Genomic DNA, 21562 nt, shown 5'->3' on the forward strand with positions numbered 1-21562 from the left:
TGTACTGGGACCAGTGCTTTTCAACATAGGGTGACCAGACAGCAAGTGTGGAAAAATCAGGGTGGGGGGTAATAGGCTTCTATTTGAGAAAAAGCCTCAAATATCGGGACTGTCCCTATAAAATCGGGACATCTGGTCACTCTATTTCAACATAGTACATAAGAAAATAAGAATGGCCATACTGGGTCCAACCAATGGTCCATCTAGCCCAGTATCCTGTCTTCCCACAATGGCCAGTGTGACAAGCTTCAGGAACAAAATAGGTAATCATCAAATGTTCTGGAAAAAGGGGTACATAGTGTGATGCCAAAGCTTGCAGATGATAGAAAATTACTCAAAATAGTTAATCCAAAAGCTGACTGTGAAGAATTACAAAGGGATCTCACAAAACTGGGTGACTGGGTAACAAAATGGCAAATGAAATTCTGCACATTGGAAAATCTCAACTATACATACAAAATAATGGGGTCTAAATTAGCTGTTACCACTCTCAAGGAAGAGATCTTGGAGACATTGTACTGCGTTCTCTGAAAACATCTGCTCAATCTGTAGCGGCAGTCAGAAAAGCTAACCATGTTAGGAACCATTAGGAAAGGAGTAGCTGATTAGACAGAAAATATCATCCTGCCTCTATGTGAAGCCATGGTAGGCTTGAATACTGCATGTGGCTCTGGTCATCCCATCTCAAAAATGATGTATTACAATTGGAAAAGGTTCAGATAGGGGCAACAAAAATGATTAGGGATATGGAACAGCTTCCATACAAGGAGAAATTAGAAAGACCGGGACTGTTCAGCTTTGAACAGTTGTCAACCTGTTGAACTCATTGCCAGGGGGTGTTGTATGTTCAAAAAAGAATAAGATGAGTTTATGGAGGATAGCTCCATCAATGGCTATTAGCCAAGATGGTCAGGGATGCAACCCCATGCTCTGCCAGAAGCTGGGACTGGATGACAGGGGATGATCACTTGATACATTTCCCTGTTCTGTTCATTCACTCTGAAGCATCTGGCACTGACCACTGTCAGACAGGAAACTGGGATAGGTGGACCATTAGTCTGACTCGGTATGGCTATTCTTATGGTCTTATGAGTGTCTTGATTAGTGTTGCATTTCACATACTGCCAGCAGTAATACTTCAAATTACATTCTACAACTTGCTGGTGTGTATTCTTAACTTTATAGGGTTTTAAACCATCTACTTCTGTTTCATAAAAGAATGTAGTCCTTTGTGGATCTAATGTCTGTAAGTCTAATTTAGAGTCCAAATCTCACTCATTTTCTCTAGTTTCCCATTTGTATAGTTTCTGTACTCTTGAGTTCTGGCATCTTTTCTTACCTTTATTTCTTGGGCTATTTGCATCACTCTCCTTTTGGATGTTTAATTACTTGGGAGTCTCCTGTATTCTAGCTCATCTCCTGCCTCGGTCTGGATCCTTACTCAATATTAGTTTGTTTTCAGTGGCCTCTAATCCCTACCATGTTGACCATTTTCTTTCTTTTTTGCATTCATTCCTGCGTCACCAACTTTATTATCAAAATCCCTGAGGCTAGTGTTATACCACTGGCTTAGAAGCTTTATTGGAAGTTGGGGGGGATGGCAGTCTGTCACCTCTGGAAGCCAGTGCAATATTTTTGCTAATTTCCTCTTTTAGAGAATGAAACTAAGGTTTTTGGGGATTTGACTTCATATCTGTAAACTTCACCAGCTTCTCACAGCTCTCATTGAAATGATCCACCTGCAGTCTACTCCTGCTTGTGATTAGTTCATTAATATATGATGCAACGTGGCTGTTCTCCCTAATTAGCCAGAGCACTTATTTCTGGCTGATTAAACTAGTAGATTCAATGCTATTATAAACCATGTTACAGATAGGACACATGCTGTTATAATACCCTTAGAATTTCTTTGCCATGGGTTAACTATTTCTTTCTCAGGTGAAAGTACATACACTTGGGCTACCTACTGCTATACGGTATTCTCAGGTGCAATTCTGAATCTTTGCAGGAAGGCCGTGCCTAAACTTTACTAGAACATGAGGGATAGAACTCCATGTACTAAATTAAGATTAATTGCTTGGTAAATTGTTCTGGTCTGCTTTCTTTGTATGTATGTGTGCATAAATTGACCTTTCACAGTGTTCCAACCATCCTAAGATTTCAGTCACTCTTCCTTTGGATGGATGTCTAATAACTTGTTCGCTCCTCTATATTCTGATTCTTTCTCTTTGGCCTCTGTAGTAAATACGCTGCTTCTAATAGCCCCCACAGTGAAGCTTACATCTCAAAGTTGCGAAACATGGGGAACAGAACTCCAGAAACACAGATCTTTACCCCTTAAGACAGAGAACTCTTCCTTGCACCTATCTGTCAGCATTATTAAGGCTTATCTCTTCTTTGTGAACCAGTAGGTAAAGAATGAGATAACTAAGCTCCTGAAGTCTTGATTTTTCCCCCCTTCCCATGCAATCAAGTAAAGGGCAGTGTTGCCACTTACACATTAAGTAGTATATTGCACCAATAGATTTTTAGTGTTGTGAAACCGCAGTGGTAAGCACATCAAAATACCTGAAATAAATTGTAAGGAGTAGTCTATGTCAGTTTAGTGGAGAAATAGTTTTAAGGTGTTTGGTTATTATTGTTAAATCATCTCCTATCCATAGGTCCTGATAAATTAACTTACACTTCACTTTGAGGATACAGTATTACCAGCTGGGTGCATTTCCCTAATGATGAATCCTCTCTTCCCCACTTTTGGTGCAGGGGCATGTGTCCTGAAACTGACCTGCTTGCTTTCTATTTTCCAGCTTTCCTCTTAGTATCTCTTCACCTTCTCTTTCTATATATTCAACATCTAGAAATGTCTATCTCAGTTCTGGTTTTGTATCTAGAGCTGAACTTCCTCAAGGCTTGGGGGCAAAGAGATAGCGGACAGTGGTAGTTCAGGCTGATAACCATATACTTACCTAACTTTTTATCACTCCTATGAAGTATGGCAGTAGAAAGAAGAGCCTACCACACCATCTTTCAGAGCTCCATTTTTTTCTTCATTGTTTTAACCCTCCACTCCCATGGCATGTTCATTATCCTTCTGGCTAAGCTGGACAGGATTTAATTCTTCAGCACCCATCAGGACTACTAATTTGGCACTAAGGGCTGTGAGTAGTTTAGGAGAACTACATCTACAGCACTTCAAGCTCCAGCCAACCCTTCAAGTGAGACCCTTAAAAACAAAAGCATCTACTGAATAAATGTCCAGGATATTGCCATTAGGATGACCCTGATCAATAACCCCTTCTTTTAATTGATGCATGAAATTTGTAGTCTTTATTTGGTGCTGCATTTTGCCTTTATTTTTTTAAACAATGATTTTTCAACTTGTGACTTTCCAAAAGTGTATTATTAGCAATAAATATTGGGAGATACTTTTCAGTTTTCTCTTTTATTTTGATACTGTTCTCCTAGAGGTAACTTTACTTGAGAGGTTTTCCAGTTCAGAGTGTGTAGAATCTGAATTTTGAAGAATTTTCCAAGGTTTAATTTTTTTATTAAGATGGAATAGGATATGAGAGTAGAATATGAAATTGACCTCTGCACACTCTTCGCCATCCTATAAACTTACCTATGTCCCTTCTTATATGAGAATGAAATGGATTAGATGGGTATAACAGGAAGGTTGGAGACAGCCATCAGTCTGTGCTAAACCTGTGTTCTTTTTATTAATCAACAGTTTGCGTGTAAAATTGCTTATTTTAAGTTGATCTCTGAAAATAGGAGCAATTTTTTAAAAGAAGTCTGTCTACAGTTTCTTTTAACTCAACTTAAAATGATTATCACAGTTTTTCCTGTTAAAATATTCCCTATAACAAAATGCCACAAGAGACCCCAAGCTACTTTAGGCAGCTTATTATGTGGTTCACTTCAAAGTTGTGACACTGTGGCTTGAAGTCTTTTTCATTTTGGTTCTTAGCTTGGACAGCATTGAATTCAGAGTGGAAAAAGCATTTGAAGCTATGAAACTGCTCAAAATAAGTTTTTCTGTGTGAATCTTGTGGCATAATAGCATTTGATTAAGCTTTCTTTTCTATGAGGTCCAGAGGTTTTTTTGCTTAGTTTCTTCAAAGATATATTTGCACATTACACCTGCTGCTGATATTGTTTCTGGTAGCATGTCAAGATCTCCTGTAGTCAATGTTGTAAATCTTTTGAGCTAGTTCTTGGGGGAACAGTGACCTACTTGGGATCTTTGCCATCTATTTCCAGCTCTTGGCTTCCACTAGAAGAGATTATGAGAAGATCCAAGAGGAACTGACTCGTCTTCAGATTGAAAATGAAGCTGCAAAAGATGAGGTGAAAGAGGTTCTTCAGGCCCTGGAGGAATTAGCTGTCAATTATGACCAGAAATCACAAGAAGTGGAGGACAAGACCAGAGCCAATGAACAGCTGGCTGATGAACTGTCACAGAAAACAGTAGGAGCATTGCTGGTTATTCCTCTATCTGATGTCTGTTTTTTACATGCAGTTTATCTTTGTCAAAAAGACTGATTTTTAGGAAGATGTAAAAGTTTTTGGGGCATCCCAGATATCCACTAGTCTGCACCAATTTATAAATCTTTTATTAATATTCTAGTCAAGTGTATTACTAGCTGCTGTTGCTAAAAACTGAAGTTGAGAAGCCATTAGAAGGCCAACATTTTCCAAGAGTTACCTCTTGTATCGCCCATCTTGAAGAATAAAATTGTGGTAGACTCTGATACTATTATGTGGTAATTGTTGGCAGATACTTGCATACAACACTTAAAATATAATGGTAATTTGTAGGAGCAAAGCACGGTAGTAATGTTCTTTCTAATGACTAGACTTTCTTCTCAGCGTCTGTTAGCTGTCTCCTCTCTTTGTTCTTCCAATATTCCGGTATGTAGATCAACTTTGTCACTACAATGTCTCAGCCTCACTCACTAAGGGTATATCTAAGCTTCAGGCTGGCAGTGTAAATTCCAGCACAAGGAAACATACCCACGCTAGCTCTGATTGAGGGACCTGTGCTCTATGAATATAGTCAGTGTTGGGAGTGGCAGGATGGGCTAGCTGCCCAAGTGCAATCCTATCCCAGATGCTAGGCATGTACTTAGGGCAGCTAACCCCTCCTATCACTCACCTTGCTGCAGCTACGCTCTCTTTTTACGGTTCTAGCTTGATTGGAGCTAGCATGGGTATGTTGCTTCAAGCTGAAATTTACCCAGTTAGAAGTGTAGGTCTACCCTAAAACTGCCAAGTTGGTGAAAATCTCCCTCCTTCACCACTCTCCCTTCAAAGAGGTTGGAATAATCTGCATCTTGACAAGCCCCACCAGAATGTAACATTAAATGTTTCTTTTCCCTGACTTCTCTGGCTGCAGTAGAGAAAACACAGGCATTGGGGATGATGTAAGAGTGCCAGTATTTACAAGAACATTTTGTATTCATTCATTTCTTATTCTCTTCTCCCATGACACACACCTTAGCTTCTTGGATGTGATCAAACCACATCACCCACTATTTCCTAGTCTACAAGAGCTTCAAATCTAGATTTGGTTTAAATACCCAAAGGGTTAGGCAGGATAGACTCTGGAGCACATGTGAGTCATGTCTATTTGGGTCATTGTCAGGTTCTGATTTCCATTATTTTGTAACTGATACCAACAATATTGATTTCATGTTGGTAATGTTTTTAACATTATATTAGCAATTTTCATTTTACTATGCTATTTGCTAAAAGGCATACTGGCTGTCTGCTGAGGGCCCTGGTGATGAGGACAGGCAGTTAGATAGAAGGCATTACTGTACAAACACTAGAAAGATGTAGATGTTGGTGTGTTTAATATGGAACTTGGATGTCAGACTCTAAGTGAATTCTGCAAAAGGAGGAATAAAATAAATAATCCTGTAGCCTGAAAGCCATAATTGAACAGCCTGTACCCATGGAATGGCACTGAAACAAGGGAAAATAAAAAGTGAGGTCACAATTATACCTCTATCAAAGGGGAGACATAAAAACAACCATTTAAAGACAACCTTTTAAATGCTGAAATAGGAAAACCGATTCAGACTACTCAGTTCTGCTCAGAGTATGAACTGTCGGGTTTCTGAACTATAGTTGCTGCCCTAGGGTAAATCACAGGGTAAATCACTAGACAGGTTTGTAATTTCATCTCTTAAATCTTTTCCAGACAGCTTTGACAGCCACCCAACGAGAGCTGGGTCAATTGCAAGAACTCAGCAATCATCAGAAAAAGAGAGCTACAGAGATCTTGAACTTATTGCTTAAAGATTTGGGAGAGATTGGAGGAATCATTGGTACCAATGATGTTAAAACAGTAAGCCAGATCTTGTATTGCTTTTTTCAAAAGAATATGAAGGTGTAGTTCTGAGGATGGGTGGTTTGGGTATTTACAACCTTTGGGTACCCCAACCTTTCACCTCTGTAGTCTGATATTTAAATCCTCCTTGGATCACGAATTAAAATAATTTTGTTTTGGTCTTAGTGGATGTTTTTCTAGGTCATAAAACCACCATGCAGCTTATGCAATCTATTGTGATGGGCGTGCTCTGTTCTTGAGAAGTCAAGGATTTGTATTAGCACCTGTTCAGCAGATCAGGCCGGAGTCCTGTGAGGAGAAACATTTGTGGCTTACCATTTAAACACTGGCTGAGTTCAGAAATTTCACAAATTTTCAGGGAAATCAAAGTATTGGTGACAAACTCAAGTCTGTCAATTTCCAGCATTGGTGAATTTTTCTGATTACCCAATAAATGTCAGCCTTGCTGTAGCATATGCCTGACTATAGCCAGTGTAGGAGAGGAAACTTATTAATGGTTTCTTCTTCTGTGAAATAACAAAGTGGAAAATAAACTAATGCTATTGACACAGTAGAACCCTGGGTGTGGAGATGATTCTGGAGATACCTGAAATCTTCAGCCACTCAGTGCTCTGAAATTTGCATGCTGACTGGCTCCTCTGAATACAGACAGCTGGCCACGTTCTTCAAGGTTCTCACTTCTCCCACTGTAGATAAAGGAAATTCCAACCATTGGAAATAGTATTTTAATGGCCATTGGCTAAACCTGTGCATCCGTTTAAACAGACTATTCACTGTAGGTCATGTACACATTCTCTTTACGCTGTTGGCCATGTCACTTTTTTCTTTTGAAACTAAATGTTCTGTCTAGTTGCTAGACCCTTCCGGCAAGTTTGCATGAGACAGATCTATTTCTAAGCAGTGTTTCATGTTGTCTTTTTAGTGTACTAACTTTCTCCTCTTTGCTTCACTTGGAATATTGGAGCTGGCATCTTACTTTTTAAACTCTTTCCCCGTACTTAAACGATAAAAAACATTATGTGCCTCTGGATACCCTGGCCATGATATACTGTACCCCTTGGACTTGATCCTGAGAGTTGTTGTGCACCTGCTTCTCTCTCACTGAGGTCAATGGGATTTGCAAGTGCTCAGTTCCTCTCTGATTACAAAGGACATGATCCTTATTTATCTGGCAATGTGTTTCTTATGAAACATCCTGCATCATTATTTCCTGGAGTATGAACTGTTCATTTAAGAGGTGCTAGAAGGCATGTTTGGGTATGGGAGGGAGAGAAAATCCATGCTTGCTTGAGGAATTCCGGGCTCAATGAATGGTGAGAAAATTGGGCACCTGGAATTCTGAAGTGAGCTGTAGCTCACGAAAGCTTATGCTCAAATAAATTTGTTAGTCTCTAAGGTGCCACAAGTCCTCCTTTTCTTTTTGTGGAATTCTGCTGTTATCATTGGATTCCACAGGTTCTGAATGTTCCTCAGTGTATTAGTTGATATTAAAATATCTGATAATTCTGGAAATCTAGCTGTTACAATCTCAAAATAAGCAATATTTAAATAAACTGTCATGCCATTTCAGTTTTCAGCTGATCCAAATAGCCAGTAAATCTAGGGCTGATATAAGACTACAGGGAGCTCTGTCCAAATTAATGTGATCTGATCTGGAAGTTCTTTTTAACCATTTTTTTTCCAATAGCACAAGAGTGAATCTTGCATAAGATGTTACAGCAACCCCTGGTGGCCATGTAATTATATATGAAATGGTACAGTACTTGAAAATAGATGCTTACCATTTAGTGGAGGCTGTGTACTAATTAAGAATCCAGGGCTTTACGGGACAGTTTTCAATGTAAACAAGTAACAATTGAGGGTGCTTTATAATGTCGCTTTAAAAAGGGAGGTTCATGGCCAGTCCAGCGGCATAGGAAAACTCTTCTGCAATGTGTCACTGCAATTAAGGCAAGTGTTCTAAATTATTCCCACTTTTAATGTTGGATCAGTGGTTATAATCTGAGCAGGAAGACTTAATTTTTGGCCTTTGTCTGACTTTTATCCATGAAGTTTCTGAGAAGTTGAGTGATACGACGTCTTGGAATGTAAATGGAAAAAAATCCGAGCTGGTATACCCAGGACTTGTGAGTTCTGCTGTGTATTACTGAGATTTCCCTAGCTCTAGACAACTGGTTCACTAGTAGAAAGTTTTCTACATTGGCTGTTTTCTTTTATAAGCCTGTATTAAGCAATGCAACTCTTTGTGTGTTTAGTTAGCAGATGTGAATGGGGTAATTGAGGAGGAGTTCACTATGGCACGGCTGTACATCAGTAAGATGAAGTCTGAGGTGAAATCTCTGGTGAACCGCAGCAAGCAGCTGGAGAGTGCCCAGATAGACTCCAACAGGAAGATGAATGCCAGTGAGAGGGAACTTGCAGCCTGCCAGCTTCTCATCTCACAAGTATGCCTCTTTCCTCCTCCTCCTCCTCCTCTTCTTTTTGGCATAAGTCTCACTGATTTACCCTCTTCTTCATTGAAATTTCCTGCCTCCACCCCCACCTTCTTAAACATGCTACTTCTCAGTGATGAGAGCATGCCTGCTTGGCTGTAGATTTCTGTCGCCCTCATACTGTAAAGTACAGCTTATCCACACTTGCTGAAGAAACAACTTTATTTCTGCAACTCTATACCTTTAACACTGTGCCTTTAACTTAAAAAATGACATGCAAATGAAATTAACAAATATCCAGCTCATTCGTAAAACATGCCTGGAGAGGCATTCATTCCATTAGCAGATCTACAGTATGGTATATGAAATGATACTGTTAAAACTATGGAGAATGGTACCATATAATTCTGAGCAGCAGGGTTTCCTGGTGGCTGTTGTGTGACCAGAAAAAGAGCTTGGAGGATTCCCCTCTGGGTCAGACTTTTTGTGATCCTAAAGGGGAAAAAGGAAAGGAAATGTGCTGAATACCAGCTATTGCCAATATGGTGGGGTTTTGTTGATTCCACATGGTCATCTCCATGTTCCCTGATTGTGGGGAGGGATTGTGAGGCCACCACTTATAATTTGCTGGCACTTAGTCTGAAAAAACTGGAGTTTATCATTAAAATATAAGTAGGGACAGGCCCAGTTTTGCAGTTGCTGTGGCTCTCCAAGCCATTGAACTTGCTGTAGATCTTGATGAGGAAAGGCAGAAGTTGTTACATGCTTCTAAATGTTCCAGAAAGACATGAGACCAATTTGTGACTGGATAGATCATTTGTTCAGAAGTGTGTGAAACGAACCATGCATATGAATGATCTGATCCCAGGGCTTTTTTTTAATCAATGAAATTTTATACCGGAGTCTGGTAATACTTAACAGTTACATAGCACTTTTCATGTCCAAAGCACTTAACAAATGTTACCTAATTATTCCCCTCAACACCCCTGTAAAGATAGAGAATCTGATGAAAATGGTTAAGTGACTTGCCAGAGGCCATTGAATGAGGCAGGATCAGAAGTGGGAGTGGAACTCACTACTGTGCTGAGATTGATGGTCCATATCTCTGTTTTGGCATTTGAATGCTTTTAGTGCTGTGTGGAAACCAACCAGATTAATTCTTTCAAGCCTGTGAACTTTTTTCTTGTCATTCTGGGAGCCCTGTGAATAAGACCATGCTGAGGCTCTATCTGTATTTAAGCCTAGAAGGAAACTTAGTAACAGTTAACAGAGGTTTGGACTGTTAAATTGAGCCCTTAAAACTGAGTCTCTCTGCCATGTGTTGCTCTAATTCCCCACACTGGGGAATGAGTATTCCAAACACTTCTTGTCAAACTTAGAAATCTAGCAGACTGTCACCATGATAGATGTGGAATTTGACATGTACTTTTAATTGAGAACTCACTCCTGAGAGGTGCTGAACTCTTTCAACTCCCACTAAGGTTAGGAGGTACTTGGCACCTTTCAAGCTTTTGCCCTTAACGCGGAAATATAATGTGAACTCAAAAATCTAGACCTCTTCTTCATACTGAGGCAGGTCTTCTTAAAATGAAATAATTTCATCAGTAGAACTGTAATAGCTCCCACACAGGCCCCTCTTAACTCAGAAATTAGGAATAGAATTTGTTTCAAAATAAAATATATTTTGTTCTTTTTACTTTTGAAATGTGAGCTGCTATTTTTATTAATTAAAGTGACCTTTCTTGTTTAAAGATGTGCTAACAAAAAATAGGAGCAAATGATCAGTGTTGCTATTGACCAACACATCTGGTTTCCTAGCAGTACAGCTTGAGATGTCCAGGAAGCCACTCAATTATATATTCCATCCTAATGTTAAGTGAATTTGACTTTAAAATATTGCTGCAGTTTGATAACAAGCTGGTCCTGCATTCCCTATGGTACTGTGGAAATCCCTGTCATGCTGCATCGTGTTAACCACAGGCCACAAAGAATTAAGATTGTGTTGGTGTTACATCTATCTTGGATCCTGTAAGGCACGTGCTCCTAGTAGGTAGCTCTGGATGCAGAGAGTTTCACACGTCCCTAATCTTTATAGGAAGAAAGCACCTGATTTTCTAAATTACAAACTTTACCAGTTATATCTGCTCACTGTTCACTTTTTTTAAAGCATGAAGCAAAGATCAAGTCCCTTACAGATTACATGCAAAATATGGAACAGAAGAGAAGGCACCTAGAAGAGTCACAAGACTCGCTTAATGAAGAGCTGGCCAAGTTGCGTGCTCAAGGTACTGTACTGAAAATAGGATAATTAATTGTGGGGGGGCCTCTAGTCATAGACTTTTTGCCTCTACAGGCTAGAAAATTGAGTTCTGTCCAACGGGCACATTCTCAACCTTCTGGGGGTCCTGCATGTTGTTGTGGCTTTCCTTGCAAATAATGGTTGCCCCTGCCCACCTGCCATTAATTCGTCCCATTTCTAGAAAGATGACATGGCTGAGCCAGATTGGATAGTCGGGATTTTAATTTGTTTGCCTAATCCTAGGCATTGCTCAGGGTCTCTTTGAAGCAAAAGCAAACTCTGAAGAGGCGGCATGGATGTTACTATTGGGAAGCCTGAATGTGAAAACTTGACAACAAATGATTTCCTCCATCCTCCTAATAAATTGTCCTGCATGCTTAGTATTCAGTCCTAGGACAGTACAACTCAGTCACTGTCACACAGTTCAGTGACTTGCAGTACACACTGTGCTTGCTATGAAAGCTAAGCCACAGCAGCCTAGTTCATGCAGTGGAAACAGCATCAGGCCCTCCATGGTATTGTAATGTTCTTGGAGTTCAGTCCAGCTGGAATAATCCCCCTAGTTGCTGACCCATACAAGCCCTGTGGGTTGCCTGCTTACAACTGGGGAGACTGCTCACTGTTTAATCCTGGGTGAAATGTTCCTTTCCTAGCTGCTATGTTACATCCTTCAAATACATGGGCTTCATTTTATGGATTGCAAATTAGGTTTTTGTGACAACATATGCAAAATTTATTGAAAGAGCAGTTCTCTCTAGTGTCCTTAAGCCTCTGTAGCACACACTGCCACAATGGGTCCTGATTTCCACCATACACCTGCCAACCAGAACATCACCCCATATTCCTTGTCGGGGGTCCTTTCGGACTCCAGGAGCAGCAGCCTGTATCAGAGAATTCATTATTTAACGTTCTGGCAAGTTTTGGCTCCACCTTCAGGCTTCCCCATCTATTCCTAGGGGTAAGTGTGGCATCAGATGCTTTGGATCCTCTGAAAAGGTAGAAGAAAAGGATGGAAGTCACCATGGCCTAAGGAGAGTGGGAAGGGTCACAAGTAGACATCAGGATGCTGGGAATGGGGAGGAGTTGTAGGTATATGGAGGGGGTATGACCTGGTGATAAGTGGAGAAGGTGATGGATGGGTTATCCACATGTCACTTCACATAGAGCCTTGCATAGCCATATGTGAGTCTTTTTCAACAAATGACTGTTAGTGTGCCCATTTATTTTGTTACCGTTAAAAACATATCAGAGATGGGTAATATGTGATATTCCTGAAGTGAGCGCAGAAGTTCTCTGTCTGCTTCTGGAAAGAAAAAGCTGTTGTAGTGATATTTTTTTTTTTTTTTTTTTTAATGGTCTCAGATTCAGTGTGTCGAATAAGTCTCTGGTTAACTCTTAACTTTTTTTTTTAAAAAACTATTAACAGAAAAAATGCATGAAGTCAGCTTCCAGGATAAAGAGAAGGAGCATCTGACCCTGCTTCAGGATGCAGAGGAAATGAAGGTAGCATTGCAGGCCACAATTATAGATTGTTTCTCACCAAGAACACTTGTCAAATTGACAATTAGGTCCAAATTCTGCTTTCGGATGCACACATGGTGCCCAATAATTTTTAACCAACTTTTATAATCTATCAGAGCCATAAACTTCCATTAAGAAACCTACATGCCACGTAGGAGTGACTTTCCCGATTTGAAAGGGAAGAGCTTGATAATGTTAAGCCACTTAAGTAAAGCTGGGGTGTACATTCTAGCCAAAATATCGGAGGTGGATGGTTTGGAAGTTGAGCTAACTTCAAAAGATGAAAAGATTCAGTTGAAAGATTTGTACAAATTGAATTTAAAAGGTTTTAGTAAATCCACTTCTTCATTTGAACCCAGGAAAGAAATTCAGTGCCTAATATGTTTTAGAGTGGTAGCTGTGCTAGTCTGTATCAGCAAAAAATAATGAGGAATCCTTGTGGCACCTTTGAGACTAACAAATTTATCTGGGCATAAGCTTTTGTGGGTTAGAACCCACTTCATCAGTTGCATGGAGTGAAAATACAGGAGCAGGTATAAATACATGAAAGGATTGGGGTTGCTTTACCAAGTATGAGGTCAGTCTAACAAGATAAATCAATTAACAGCAGGATACTAAGGGAAGAAAAAATCTCTTTTGAAGTGGTAAGAGAGTGGCCCATTACAGACAGTTGACAAGAAGGTGTAAGTAACAGTAGGGAGAAATTAGTATTGGGGAAATTTAAGTTTAGGTTTTGTAATGACCCAACCACTCCCAGTCTCTATTCAGGCCTAATCTGATGATATCCACTTTGGAAATTAATTCCAGTTCTGCAGCTTCACGTTGGAGCAAATGTGGTTGTATCGTAGAGCTTGGCTGTAGACAATGGATCGTGTGATGTGGTCTGGATGAAAGCTGGAGGCATGTAGATAAGTACAGCGGTCAGTAGGTTTCTGGTATAGGGTGGTGTTTATGTGACCATCGCTTATTAGCACTGTAGTGTCTAGGAAGTGGACCTCTTGTGTGGATTGGTCCAGGCTGAGGTGGTTCGTAGGGTGGAAATCGTTGAAATCTTGGTGGAATTCCTCAAGGGCCTCCTTCCCATGGGTCCAGATGATGAAGATGTCATCAATGTAGCACAAGTAGAGTAGGGGTGTAAGGGGATGAGAGCTGAGGAAGCGTTGTTCCAAGTCAGCCATAAAAATGTTGGCATACTGTGGGGCCATGGGGGTACCCATAGCAGTCCCACTGACCTCGAAGGTATAAATTGTCTCCAAATGTGAAATAGTTGTGGGTGAGGACAAAGTTCAGCCACCAGGTTTGCTGTGATGTTATCAGGGATACTGTTCCTGACAGTTTGTAGTCCATCTTTGTGTGGAATGTTCGTGTAGAGGGCTTCTACATCCGTAGTGGCCAGGATGGTGTTTTCTGGAAGATCACCAAAGGATTGTAGTTTCCTCAGGAAGTCAGTGGTGTCTCGAAGATAGGTGGGAGTGCTGGTAGCGTAGGGCCTGAGAAGAGAGTCCACATAGCCAGATAATCCTTCTGTCAGGGTGCCAATGCCTGAGATGATGGGGCGCCCAGGATTCCCAGGTTTATGGATTTTGAGTAGCAGATAGACTACCCCGGTTGGAGCTGTAAGGGTGTGTCAGTGTAGATTTGTTCCTGTGTTTCTTTAGGGAGTTTCTTGACCAGATGGTGTAGTTTCTTTTGGTAATCCTCAGTGGAGTCAGAGGGTAATGGCCTGTAGAATGTGGTGTCAGAGAGTAAAAAGAAAAGGAGTACTTGTGGCACCTTAGAGACTAACCAATTTATTAGAGCATAAGCTTTCGTGAGCTACAACTCACTTCATCGGATGCATCCGATGAAGTGAGCTGTAGCTCACGAAAGCTTATGCTCTAATAAATTGGTTAGTCTCTAAGGTGCCACTAATGCTCCTTTTCTTTTTGCGAATACAGACTAACACTGCTGCTACTCTGAAACATGTCAGAGAGTGTTGTCTAGCAGCCTCTTGTTCATATTCCGACATAGTCGTGATGACTACAGCACCTCCTTTGTTGGACTGACCTCACACTTGGTAAAGCAACCCCCATCCTTTCATGTATTTATACCTCCTCCTGTATTTTCACTCCATGCATCTGATGAAGTGGGTTCTAACCCACGAAAGGGTATGCCCATATAAATTTGTTAGTCTCTAAGGTGCCACAATGCCTAATATAGCACCCGTAATTGGAAATGGTTTCCTTACCTACACACACACACAAATGAGCCTGATTCACCTCTGCATTACTTCAGTTTAATACCAGTGGAAATCTATTGAAGTAAATTAGTTAAGTGGTGAATCAGGCCCTGTGGATCAATGTGGTTTTTATACTGGAATTTAATAAGAAAAGGCCAGATCATATATAAACAATTGCCCAATCATCTGGAAAGAATGTTGAGTACCTCCTCCTCAGAATGACCTAATGAATTGTAAAGCCAAAACACATTTTCTGATATTTATCCTTCCTGTTTGCAAGTAGAATGCAAGGAGGAAATATTAAGCAATAATGTAGAGAACTGTTACTTTTTTTGATGAGGATTACAGTTTGTGTGAAGTGGGGGGAAAATCCTGTATTTAACAGGGATAGTAACTGATCTTCAAGAATTTGACCTCTGATTCAAAAACCTAAATTAATGATTAAAATAAATAGCCATGCAGAATTATTCCATGGCTGGTGTGAGGAAAAAAGTCCTATGTAACATCAAGCCAAAAAGAGAGAGAATAAAAATGTAGCTTTCCAAAGTACTTGAAATATCTTTAGCTTCAGGAGTTCAGCAGTAGTGTCATGGGTAAGCTGTTTTTTTTTCCCCCCTTTGGGTGTTCTTCTGCACAACTACAGCGGTAAAAAGATTTTCCTGGTAAACAGATGGGTACAATGGTATAGAAGAGGGCAGGAGCAGCTGTAATTCTTGGGGTATGCTTAGTAACAGACACCTGGCATCTTCCTGTACATGTTCCTTTCAAAGCCACAGAAAAAGAAATCAGGGCTTCCCCACGTAAGACAGCTGCATTGTCATGAATCAAGCACTTGGTGCAAGAGATGGTACCACTGTCTATGTAAATCAGTATATTGAGTAATGTTCTGCTGTGATTTAGTTTTTACATCTAAAACTATAGGTTTGACTTAGCTCGTATGTACAGAAAAGAAAGGATTAGGCATTAGTAAAAGCAGATAAACTATTGAAATACACTGTTTCTGTTTTTCAAACTGCAGAAAGCGCTGGAGCAACAGATGGAGAGTCACAGGGAAGCCCACCAGAAACAGCTGTCCAGGCTACGAGATGAGATTGAAGAGAAGCAGAAAATCATTGATGAAATCCGAGAGTATGCTTGCTCATTGTTTTCCTGTCATTTAGCCCGTTTCTGTACTGTTCTAATGACATTGTAAGATTGTTCTTCCATCCATACCTATGTATCTGAAGAGTTCTACTAGCACTAGCTGGCCTTAGAAACCAGCATGTACAGGTACCTATATAACTATTCTGTACTGATTTGAAGATAAAGGGACAGAAAAGTATAGAATATTATGGATTAAACTGTCCTTTTCCTTATTTTATATCTACTTCAATAAAAAGAATTGTGGAGGGGAGGAAGAAAGACAGAATAATGTTATGCCTAAAGGCTTATAGGTAATAGAAATAGTGGATGAGAACAAATTGGAAAAATAAAGACTCTGAACACCTGTTATGGTCACTGGTCCTGCCACAGCCTTTCTGGTTCTTCAAACAACTACTAGCCAGTAAACTCCAGCTGCTTCCTGTTACAGTACTTGGGGTGTTTTTTCTTGGCATCACCAGTTTCATTATGTATTGGTTAATGAAGTACCCCGAAAACATATTGAAGCCACGTCTGTACTTCTAGTGCATAATTCTGCACTGGAATTCTCTCTCAATAGAATTATGATGTAAAGTACAGTGCGGGGCACTGTGCTTCTTACTGCTATATCCTTGGTTCTGTAAATAATTAAATCTGTCTCATCCCAATGTAATGCTCATATTTTCCACTGCATTTATAAAAGGGGTGAGGCACGATAATAGGAGAATGAGAAATGTGAAAACAGAAAAGTTTTGGAAGTACAGGTTGTGCCCTTGAGGTATAAAAAGAGTATGTGGAGGGAGGGGACAAGAGATGTTTGTATGTTTTGTTTCCCCCAGATATTTAAATTAAGGCTTTTACTCCAGTTAATGATCCTTCATGGTTAGTGTAAATACAAGAATTTTTCAGCGGAACTGCAGGTTCATTCTCTGTGGGTAACTCTGTTCTGGATGTGAAGGTTTCTCTAAGTGTTTTACCTACAATGGTCTGTATCAAGCTGGATAGGTTTCTCCCCTTCTCATTTCAGTATGAACCAGAAGCTGCAATTGGAACAAGAGAAATTGAGCTCCGATTATGATAAATTGAAAATAGAGGATCAGGAAAGAGAAATGAAGCTGGAAAAGCTCATGTAAGTTTGCAGTCTCCTTCTCTGATCTCTTTAAGCTTTGTTTCTTGTATATTGTCATACTTATGAGCTAGCTGCACCTCTGATCCCTTTCTGATCTCTTTGAGTGCACCTGCTCAGGTGATAGGCCTTATCTGTCTTGGGGTGAAATCACACAATTCTTCCATTCTTAGATTGTTGCCCTTTGTATACCCGCCGCTTAGAGGGGAAGGATGGTACAGTGGTTAGGACACTGGCCTAGGATTTGGGGGCATGAGTTCAGTTCCCTGTTCTGCCAACAGACTTCTTGTGTGACCTTGGGCAAGTCACTTTGCCTGTCTTGCCTCATTTGTCCATCTGTAAAATGTGGATAATAGCACTTGCCTATTTCCCAGAAGTGTTGTGAGGATAAATACACTAAAGACTGAGGTGCTTGGATACTATGGGAATGGAGAAGGCCATATAGATACCACAGAAGATGGAATATCACTCAGCAGATCTAGCTGGGTTTCAGGGACAAGTGACATAGCCCTGGTCTACACTGGGGGTAGCTGAATAGCGTAGCTGAAGTCGGTGTATCTTAGGTTGACTTACCTGGCCGTGACGACGGTGGCAAGTCGACCACTGCCGCTCCCCCGTCGACTCCGCTTCCGCCTCTTGCCAGCTGGAGTTCCGGAGTTGATGGGAAGCGTGTTCGGGGATCGATTTATTGTGACTAGACGAGACACGATAAATCGATCCCTGATAGATCGATCACTACCCACCGATCTGGCGGGTGGTGAAGACCTGCCCCTAGTGACCAGCAACCTTCTTAAAACAAAGCATTTTTAACAACTGGATCAAAACATTAGAGAAAAGTGGATTTTAAGTCAACAACATGTAAACATGTCTATCTTACCTAAAGTATTACCATCCCATAATGGAAACTGAGGTAGCCTAGCTTCTTCAGACACCTGTACAGTCTGAGTGTGTCTGTCTGGTTTCCCTCTTTACACCTTCAGGAGAGTCCTTTTTAACCCTACAAGGATTCTTTGTTCTCTAGGAGGCTACTTCAAGTCTTGGCCAGCTTTGAACCATCCTGGTCAGGCCAATTCTGTAGGTTGTCCAGGACCATGCCTGCGTCACCAGAGCTAATATTTATGGTGTTGTCCCTTAACAACTCTTAAGTGGAAGCTGACCATCTTGAGCCATGTCTTTCTTCTTGCCCGACTCATCCCAGATTGTCTCCTAGTGAGAAATATTTACACCAAAATACCCCATACAGAAGACACCATCCCAATAACCAGGCTAACCTACAAATTACAGGGCACATCATATTGGTTATGTCATGGTTATTTTTTGTTTTGGTATATTCCAGAATAAGCTTTTCAGAGCTCGGTTTTGTTACCTTGTGCAAGGAGATAAACTGAAAATGTCTTGCTCATTTCAAGATTGAAGATTGGCTTATTGTACTATAAAAACAAACAATCCACCACTAAGAAAACCGACTAGTTGCTTATTTGGGCTCTTTCTCAGACTTCCCTGAAAATATAGAAGATTAAATTTTCAAATACAGTTAAAAGAGATCTATGTAAAAATGGAGATGGTGGCTCAGTCATTACTGCTGAAAAAGCCTGCATGTATGTGTGCAGCTGGGTAATTGCACATGCAAACAGGCAGATGTGCATTTACTCAGATGTGCAAATGTTCCACCCAAATCTGAAAACTTTGACTGATGCTATTCTGTTTCATGTTTTTATTTTCATGATTTTGGTTTGTTGTTTGGCTTACATAAGGATCTCTCTTTTTAGACTGCTTAATGATAAAAGGGAACAAGCAAGAGAAGATCTTAAAGGGCTGGAGGAAACTGTGGTATGTTATAACTAAAACATCAGCTTTTTTGCAAGGGCTTAGGGCAATGATTTGTTGCCAGCCTTTTTATGTGTGCTTGTTGCCTACAGTGTTTTTGCAAGAAAATGACCGGTTTAGGTGAGAAATAAGTTTTTAAAAGTAGTATATTTCCAAACTGTCTTTCTGTCTTGAACTTGATTTGAATAAATTTAGGATCTGAACCAACCCGCTTTTTGCCCATCTCTAGGTTAGACCTTATTTCTAAATTTCCTAAAGCTATTTTACTAATCTGTTTACTTCTGATCCTACATGTATTCATCTCAAATGGCTCACTTTACAAGTTTTTCAATACTTGATATTTATGATTTAATATGTCATAACTAATGTATTAAATTAATAAATTTAAATTGCATTTCTCAGAGATGTTAGTACTTTGTCACTGTGCAATCAGTATAATCCTGTATAAAATGCATTATGCTCTGCAATCCGTACTGAAAGGACACTTCTTTTGAAGAACTAGTTCTGTCTTCAGATCAGTGCTATGAAATCTTCTTATGAAACTCTTTTACTTTGGCTTTGTGTAATATACAAGACTTTTGGAAGAGGTAAAAGGCTAGTTGAAACAATAGTGGTTTTCTTCTTGATTACAATACAAGTGACCTAATTGTCCAACTCTACTTGGCACTGGTGAGGCCTTAGGTGGAGTACTGTGTCGAGTTTTGGGTGCCATACTTTAAGAAGATATGGACAAATTGCGGAGTTCAGAGGAGAGCTACAAAAATGATAAAAGATTTAGAAAAGCTAATGTATGAGGAAATGTTAAAAAATCTGGGTATGTTTAGTCTTAAGAACAGAAGACTGATGGTGACCTGATAAGTATTCAGATATGTTAAGGGCTGTTCTAAAGAGGAAGATGATCAATTGTGTCCCATGTCCTCTCAAGGTAGGACAAGAAGTAATGGCTTAATCTGCAAAAAGGAGAATTTAGGTTTTATATTAGGAAAAACTTTCTAACTGTAAGGATAGTTAAACTCTGGAATAGGCTTCCAAGGTAGGCTGTGGAATCCCCATCACTGGAGGTTGGACAAACACCTGTCAGGGATGGTCTAGGTGTATTTGGCTCTGCCTCAGGACAGGAGGCTCCTGAGGTCCCTTCCCGCCCTACATTTCTGTCAGCCTATGAAGGAGGAGTAGATTGTATGGTAGGTTAACATGCTAGCTTTTTACTTCTGAAAACTGAATATGAAGGAAAAATAAATCTGGTAGTGTTTCTCATAATCCCAGGTGGACACTGGTGTGTGCCCCAAAACTACCACACACAAAACTACCAAGTTTTTTCTTCTCAAGTTTGGAATATCAGAGGTAGTTCAGGAAAGATGTGTGTATTCAGAGCTGTATGGTGAAACTTGTTCAGCCCTTGTCAACAATTTGTCTGGCTCTAGCCAGCTTTGTTTTTCCTTGAAATGTTTTGCTCAAGAAGGTAAACATTATCTTTTAAACTTTTGACAGAACTTCATTTTTTAGTAATTCTTCCAGTTACTGTATAAGTTGTTGATTAACTCTATGCAAAATATTGTATTTTGAATTCAAGAAGCATAATTGCTTACGTATGTTTTTGTTTATTTTTTTCCTTTGGAGTGTAATTTAAAATTAAGGCTGTGTTGACCCTGGGAGCAGTCTCAAAAATCAGGCTATTTTTATTTTGGAGCTGAACTTTAGGCATCCAGATTTCATATATAAAATATATATAATTTGATATAAACATTTCCTGATTTTAGAAAAAGTGTTTAACTACCCTCCTGATTTCAGATGAGTTCTCTTGCAGCTCATACTGCTCATGAATTGTAAGAATGACCTGTGACGATATTGTCCTGTTCAGTGAGTAAGCGATATAGTTGGAGCTCAGTTTTAAGCAGTAGGACATGGACATTTTACACCAATTTATATCAGATGATGATTTTTTTTTTTTAAATTCAAGGAACTATGTAAACTGTTGTACACTCATGCATTCTTTTGTTCATTCCCATGGCATCTCGGAGGGTGTTGCAGCAGCTATATTAAAATATTAGCAATGATCAAAATTTCAATCGGTAATTACTGCAGCAGGAGGAAGAATCAAGCAAAACAAATTATATGCAACATGTGCCATTTTAGTCCAAGATCGAGGCTTTCCCATGTGAACAAAGAAGTAAGGGACTGTAAACCCCTTGCAAGCACAGTGTGCCTCCGAGGTCACTGTGTGGAGGGGAGAGCTGTCTCCATGGGGTTGCTATTTCCCTGTCCTGTGCAGGTAGGTGAGCATGGCTAGAGAATGGGCATAGCCTTGACTTGGCCCCCCACCGACCACCAGCACAGTTGAGCCAGTGTGGTGAGGGAAGTAATCAGTAGCGGATTGCTTAGTTTCAGGATGGAACCAGAGAAGGAATTGTGACTGAGTTTCTCTGAGGCAGTAGAGGGACTCATGCTGCCCCTTGCTTTGGATAAGAGCTGTGGGATAAGAATAATCTCTGTCTAGCTCTAAATTACATTTTCCCTTCAGAGAGTAGTAATGTCCACCTGTATGTTTGTATTAGAACAGTGTAAGGTATGCGTTTATGAATACAACCGTATATGTGGATAATTGTACATCACATTTTTCTACTGATTTTTGGGTTTTTTTGGGTCTGTGGATAATTGAAAG

General features: G+C 40.0%; 1 protein-coding gene across 3 annotated transcripts in view; it reads left to right on the forward strand.

Moving 5' to 3' along the window:
* KIF5C (kinesin family member 5C) overlaps window positions 1-21562 on the forward strand; it is a 120133-nt gene that overhangs the window by 81625 nt on the left and 16946 nt on the right. For all 3 annotated transcript variants that reach the window (XR_012641416.1, XM_074967323.1, XM_074967325.1), the window contains exons 14-21: window positions 4264-4470; window positions 6209-6355; window positions 8614-8802; window positions 10958-11075; window positions 12516-12592; window positions 15847-15956; window positions 16975-17076; window positions 18843-18903. Coding sequence is in view for 2 of the 3 variants with exons in the window: in XM_074967323.1 (XP_074823424.1) it covers window positions 4264-4470; window positions 6209-6355; window positions 8614-8802; window positions 10958-11075; window positions 12516-12592; window positions 15847-15956; window positions 16975-17076; window positions 18843-18903 (1011 nt within the window). In the remaining variant the exon portion in view is untranslated. The remainder of the gene's footprint in view (window positions 1-4263; window positions 4471-6208; window positions 6356-8613; window positions 8803-10957; window positions 11076-12515; window positions 12593-15846; window positions 15957-16974; window positions 17077-18842; window positions 18904-21562) is intronic.

The sequence above is a fragment of the Natator depressus genome, chromosome 11 (genome assembly GCF_965152275.1).
Source record: "Natator depressus isolate rNatDep1 chromosome 11, rNatDep2.hap1, whole genome shotgun sequence".
NCBI classification, from domain to species: domain Eukaryota; kingdom Metazoa; phylum Chordata; order Testudines; family Cheloniidae; genus Natator; species Natator depressus.